Source organism: Lytechinus pictus, chromosome 15, assembly GCF_037042905.1.
Source record: "Lytechinus pictus isolate F3 Inbred chromosome 15, Lp3.0, whole genome shotgun sequence".
Taxonomy (NCBI): Eukaryota; Metazoa; Echinodermata; class Echinoidea; order Temnopleuroida; family Toxopneustidae; genus Lytechinus; species Lytechinus pictus.
Window position 1 is genome coordinate 16,562,620 of NC_087259.1, and position 5,805 is coordinate 16,568,424.

General features: G+C 44.4%; 1 protein-coding gene across 1 annotated transcript; it reads right to left on the reverse strand.

Moving 5' to 3' along the window:
- Positions 1–1,100: 1,100 nt before the first annotated feature.
- On the reverse strand, positions 1,101–5,232 carry LOC135156758 (uncharacterized). Its single transcript, XM_064110003.1, has 2 exons — positions 2,272–5,232; positions 1,101–1,160 (listed from the first exon to the last, which is right to left on the reverse strand). Exons 1-2 carry the CDS (start codon positions 5,230–5,232, stop codon positions 1,101–1,103), a joined length of 3,021 nt encoding a protein of 1,006 aa, XP_063966073.1.
- Positions 5,233–5,805: the final 573 nt, after the last annotated feature.

Genomic DNA, 5,805 nt, shown 5'->3' on the forward strand with positions numbered 1-5,805 from the left:
TGACCGACTTCAGGATGATCTAGATAAGCTGGTGGAGTGCTCAGAGAAATGGCAACTAAACTTCAATGCATCTAAGTGTAAGTCTCTACACATAGGAAAGCAGAGCGTACACTTTCAGTACCAGATTGATGACACTGTGCTTGAAAATGTCAGCGAAGAGAGAGACTTAGGAGTTATCATTGACTCTGACTTAAAGTTCCACTCCCATGTTGCAAGTGCCGTACTGAAAGCCAACCGTGTACTTGCTCTGATCAGGCGTACTTTCATTTATAGAGATAAAGATACCATTGTTAAATTGTACAAAGCATTGGTGAGACCTATTCTTGAGTATGGAAATGCTATTTGGCACCCAAGGTATGTCTGTGACCTTAAAGCCATTGAAAAAGTTCAGCGACGTGCGACCAAGTTGGTGCCATCATTGAAAGATCAAGACTACAGTAGAAGGCTTCGTTCCTTGAAGTTACCATCCATTCAGTACAGAATGCGAAGAGGGGATATGATACAGACGTACAAGATCATCAATGGCATTGATGATTTGAACAAGGAGATGTTCTTTACATCTGCATCAACTCAGACAACACGTGGACATCTATGCAAATTGTATGTGAAGAGAAGCAGACTGGATGTTAGAAAAAATACTTTCAGTGCCAGAGTTGTAAATGACTGGAACTCCTTGCCGGCAGAGATAGTTACTGCATCAACGTTGAACAGATTCAAGTCACAGTTAGACAAGTTTTGGTCTGCAGTGCAATATACTCACCCTTGGGAATAGTAACTCTGGCACAGCACACAGGCACACGTTATTTTAATAGTTAGATGGAGATAGCAACAGTGATAGACCTGGAAACACGACTGCATAAGTAATTGCATTTTTCCAGTAGATCCGGTAATAAAGGTAATAAAGGTAAATAATTCAATTTTTTTAGCTTCATGAAATAATGCATCGGATCTGCAATTAAAGTGCAGAAGATGAGAAAAATCAGAAAAGTCAGCTCATACCCGCAGCTAATTAATCACCTGTTCATCCATTGTGACGTCAGCGCGCAGAGTGTAAACTATGCGCAGATCATAATGCGCACAAACATAACTGTGGAACGTCCTTAAAATGAATCTGCATTAACTCCTGTATCTGTACCATTTTCCCCTTGATTTTTGCTTTTCTTTAAGAAAAATACCCAGAAATTATTGGTTAAAACATGTGCAGCAATATAATGTAATTGAGCGATTATAAATGAGACAACCTTCAGACAACCTTCAGTAAGTTCCAGTAAAGTAAAAGCTGCATGTCATTCAAATACTACAAACTGAAAACTGGTTTAATGGTTAAATTTGCCAACTAGGGCATTTCCCTGTGCGCCCTGGTACTGACTTGTCTCAGGAAATATTTAGTTCACATGTTCAAAAGTAAATTTCATTTTAAAAGACTTATGACACCACGAACAGGATATAGGAAAAACAATTCGAGGAAGCAATATCGCTTTGTCAATTTATTCAGATCAGAGTTCAATTTAAGTGAATACGAATTATGAAGAGTTGTGGTAAGGATATAAACATGTACTACACATTGTAGTACCCAAAATGTAAGCCACAAGGACCAAGATTTAAAACCCAATAAAGCATCCTTTGCAATATATTAACCTATATGAGCTCCTCTATCATAACCACCTATCCTTTTAGTAGAATACTGTAACCAGGTTTAAAATAACATTATCACTTAATATTATAAATGGTGAGCGCAGTAGAGGTTAAGAAATTACACAATATTAAAAAGGGGGAACATGTATTCATCATGAAGGACGCATTACAACAACTTTGGGGAAAATAGGATGACAAACAAAATCTCGCACAAACAGAGAATTGTTAACAATTCCCTGGATTGACAAGGGAAAGGCTTGTAGGTAGAGAAGTGATTGCCAAGAATGTGATGTCATGATCTGACTTGTGAGATAGATAACCATATTTCTGAGAACAATGAAAGTCTGGGATTTGGCCTTCTGGACAGATTTAAAGAGTTTGGGAGACACATCAAGTTTTTAAAGCAAACACCAGCTCTCTCTCTCTCTTGTGTTCTTCCTCCGCTAAGGTCGGAGATCAACGGCGCCGTTGGAAGGGCCGCAATTCATTTAAGGCTCTAAGTTGCAATCATGAAGTACTGAGTAAGTTTTGACGAGTTGTGTGGAGGTTGCGTAAGAAGTATAGAATAAGCGTATGTAATTGGGCTTTTGTGTTGCAGCTAATACGCCCAGGAGGTAAAAAAAGGACCGACTCTACAAAAAGAGCAGGGGTGGATTCAAAGCATGGTCCGAACTGCTTGGTGTTGGGATTAGCTTTAACCCGCTGGATAAGGTCCTGTCGGACAGGTGCTAGGGCTGGACAGGTAGCAACCAGATGTTCCACATCCTCGCAGGCTGACATGCACAGACGACAGCAATCATCAGGTGCTTTGCCAATCTTGGCGAGCCGGACTTGGGTCAGATAGACTTGACAGGAGATCTGGGCACGGATGGTGATGGCTGACCGCAGACTTGGATTGGAAATGTGCCCAGGGTACAGATCCTTCGCCTTTGGTTTAGGTGTTCTAGTCCATAAGGACAAGGATGTCTTCTTGGTGAGGGCGTTGTGCTGCCTGGCCTCAGACACCTGAATCACTGCCGACTGAACCATTCGCTTCCACAGATGGTAGTTAGGGGGATTCCTTACAAGTTCATCAAGTGGGGGAAGGCTAAGTTGTTGAAGTGCATTACGCCATTCTTGTATGGATTTGGTGTTGGCACAGATACCATGAAGAAGCATCCTTCGTTCTATCCTGTCCATGTCGGTGCACAAGATCTGTCCCAGAAGTAGGAGCTTTTCCTTGGTGACCAACAGGCTAATTTGGATTACGTCAGTGAGAAGATATACTGCTTCGTCGGCTGATGTTGTTGGTAGACCCAGAATCCGCTTAAATAGGTGAATCTGTGCCTTATCTAGGCGATTCAACATTGCCCTTGAGAAGGGAATGCTGGAGCAGCCGAAGATCATCCTGGGAACACAAAAAGTTTTCCATAGTTTTGCAGCAACATGGGGAACTACCCTTGCTCCCAGTGGTGAGGTTCCCACAAGGGCATAAAATGATCTGTATCCCTTTGTGATAGCATCAGCAGCGTAGTCATACTGAAGATTGTCAGTCCTGACGATGCCAAGGTGCTTGTGTGAGGAGACCTGTGCAATCGGTTCACCATTGATCTGCCAAGAGTTGTCACTGTTCAGAAGGTCTTGATTGAGCACGATGATTGCACTCTTGGAGGGGTTGATCTTGTACTTCCACTCGTTAGTGTAATGGAAAGTGACATTCAACATCTGCTGCAGTTCCATGGGCTCATTGCTAAGAAGTGCAATGTCATCCGCGAAGGCTATGACCCCAACATATAGGTTGCCGACTGAGCAGCCAAGATGATACTCCCTCAGACGCTTGATGAGGTCGTTGATGTAGAGAGTGTACAGCATGGGGGAAAGCACTCCCCCCTGCCTTACTCCTTGGAGGACAGGAAAGGAGGGACCAACTTCATGTTTCCAGAAAACCTTGCTTGAACAGCTGTTGTAAAATTCAGAAATTGTATCAAGCAGCACTGTAGGTGGACGAGTCACTGCTATCTTCGAAAGGAGACCATCTTGCCAGACCGTGTCGAATGCTTTCTGGGCATCCAACATAGCTATGTACAAAGGTTGGTTGAGGGACTTGTACACTTCGATGACAAGGTCGAGTGCTTTACCTGTAAGAGTACAGGACCTCTCTCGTTGGAAGCCAAATTGCAACGGGTCTGGAATTTGGTGTTCTTGCAAGTGTTGGGAAAGTTTGGGCTTTACCAACAACTCCAACAACTTCCCTAAGACTGGAGTCAGAGTGATGCCCCTATAGTTTCCTGGGTCTGTTGGATTCTTGTTCCCACCTTTGAAGAGAGGGATGACAAGGCCATCTTTAAGACTGAGAGGAATGTGCTTCAGATGTATCATCCAGTTCATCATGATGAGGATAAGGATCCTAGTGGTGCAACCAGTGTACATTAGGTGCTCAGGAGAGATGTTGTCCGGACCACTAGCTTTGCCAGGCCTCAAGGAAGAGATGGCCTGGGACAGCTCCTTCGAAGTGAAGAGATGGTCAAGCCCTTGTGGATGGTGTATAACAAGGGAGTCTATATTCTCAGGATGTGTTGGATTCAGAACCTGTGTAGGACTGGAGACAGTTGGGGTAGCAAGGTCCTGGAAATGCCGAGTCCATCCCTGGATGATATCGGGCCCAGAGTAGGTGAGACCTCCAAGGTTGAGTTGGTGCACATCAGAGCCAGGGCCTTGTTCTTTCACTAGTGTATAGAACAGCTTGTCGTTGTGTTCGTCGGCTTCCTCAATTCTTGACAGAAGACCATTCCTGCAGGCAGCTCTTGCCTGCCTAAGCTTAGCACGAAAGGCTTTTTTCAAATCGGCAGATAACACACCAACTGGACTGTTCTTGTCCTCTCCAGATCTTTTCCAGTCTTTCCACATGTTGATGTGCCTTTGATAACACTCCTCCACTTCGGGACTCCACTCAGTCTTCCCTTTACCTCTACCATTCCCTTTTGTGTGAGGAAGATTCATAGAGGTCTGAACAAGGGCTGACTGCAGTCTGGCAGTAACAAAGTCAAGGAGATTCTCATCAGGCATAACGTCCGCAAGGGAAACAAGAATGTCCTCCGAAGCTACATCAAGAGGTTCTGTATACAGCTCCTTGATCATCTGTTTTGACAACTCCTTCCACTTGACTTTTGGACGGCGGAGAGGGTTGCTGGGAACTGTGTGGTGAGTCCTTGCTTCGGATACACTAGATGATGCAGGTGACCAGGTTACCTTGATAGGAGAATGGTCAGACAGGTTGAGGGGTTCATCATTGTAGATCAGGAGGTTGGAGAAGTCACCAGCAGACTTGCTGTGGGTTAAAAAAGTGTCAATGTTGGACCGTTTGGTGCCATCATCACTTTGATAAGTGTAGGCCTCGCTGTCCCCAAGTGTCCTTGATAGGCACACCAAGTCGTTCTCGGCCATGAAAGAGTCAAGAATGTTGAATGCTCTTTTTTTCCGTTCCTTGTTATGGAGATCCACATTCAAGTCACCACCAATGATGACACTGCTAGACCTGTTCTGCTGCATGATGCATTGGATTTCTTCTAAGATGGCCTGGTATTCGGCGAGGGCTTCAGATGAGGCATCACAAGGCATGTAGCAGTTGTAAACCAGCACATTGTGTTTTCCAAAGAGCAAATGGAGACAAAGTACCCTTGGAGAGATTGTTGGAATAACCTTTAGTGAGCATGGGAGCACCTTCTTGACAAGGGTGGCAACACCTCCTCTGCCTCTTCTAGTTGGGAGAGAGCATAGCTGATCATGGGCTTTGGAGAAGGCATGAAAATCTGACTGAAGATTATTCAAGAAACCTAGTTCACCCTCATGAATCCAGTGCTCTTGAAGTAGTAGAAAATCAGTCTGTTTGAGTAGTAGAAGAATGAAGTCTCTGTTGGACTTTACCCCACGAGTATTGAGAGAAGATATGTGTAGGCTTGGTGTGGCGTTTACCTCCTCAGAGGAGGAAGCAGTTGCAGACTGCTTTTTGTGAGGTCCATGATTTGGAGGTGAAGTTCCCTGATTGAGACATCGATCGTGCTGGTAGGACCTAAGGATTGGACTGTCAACATATTCAGTAGAGATGCTGTGAGGTAGTATACCCTCTCCATTTGCCCGCAGTACGTTGCAGCTGATGCGCGGCCATGCCGAAAAGGAGAACTTTGCAACGTA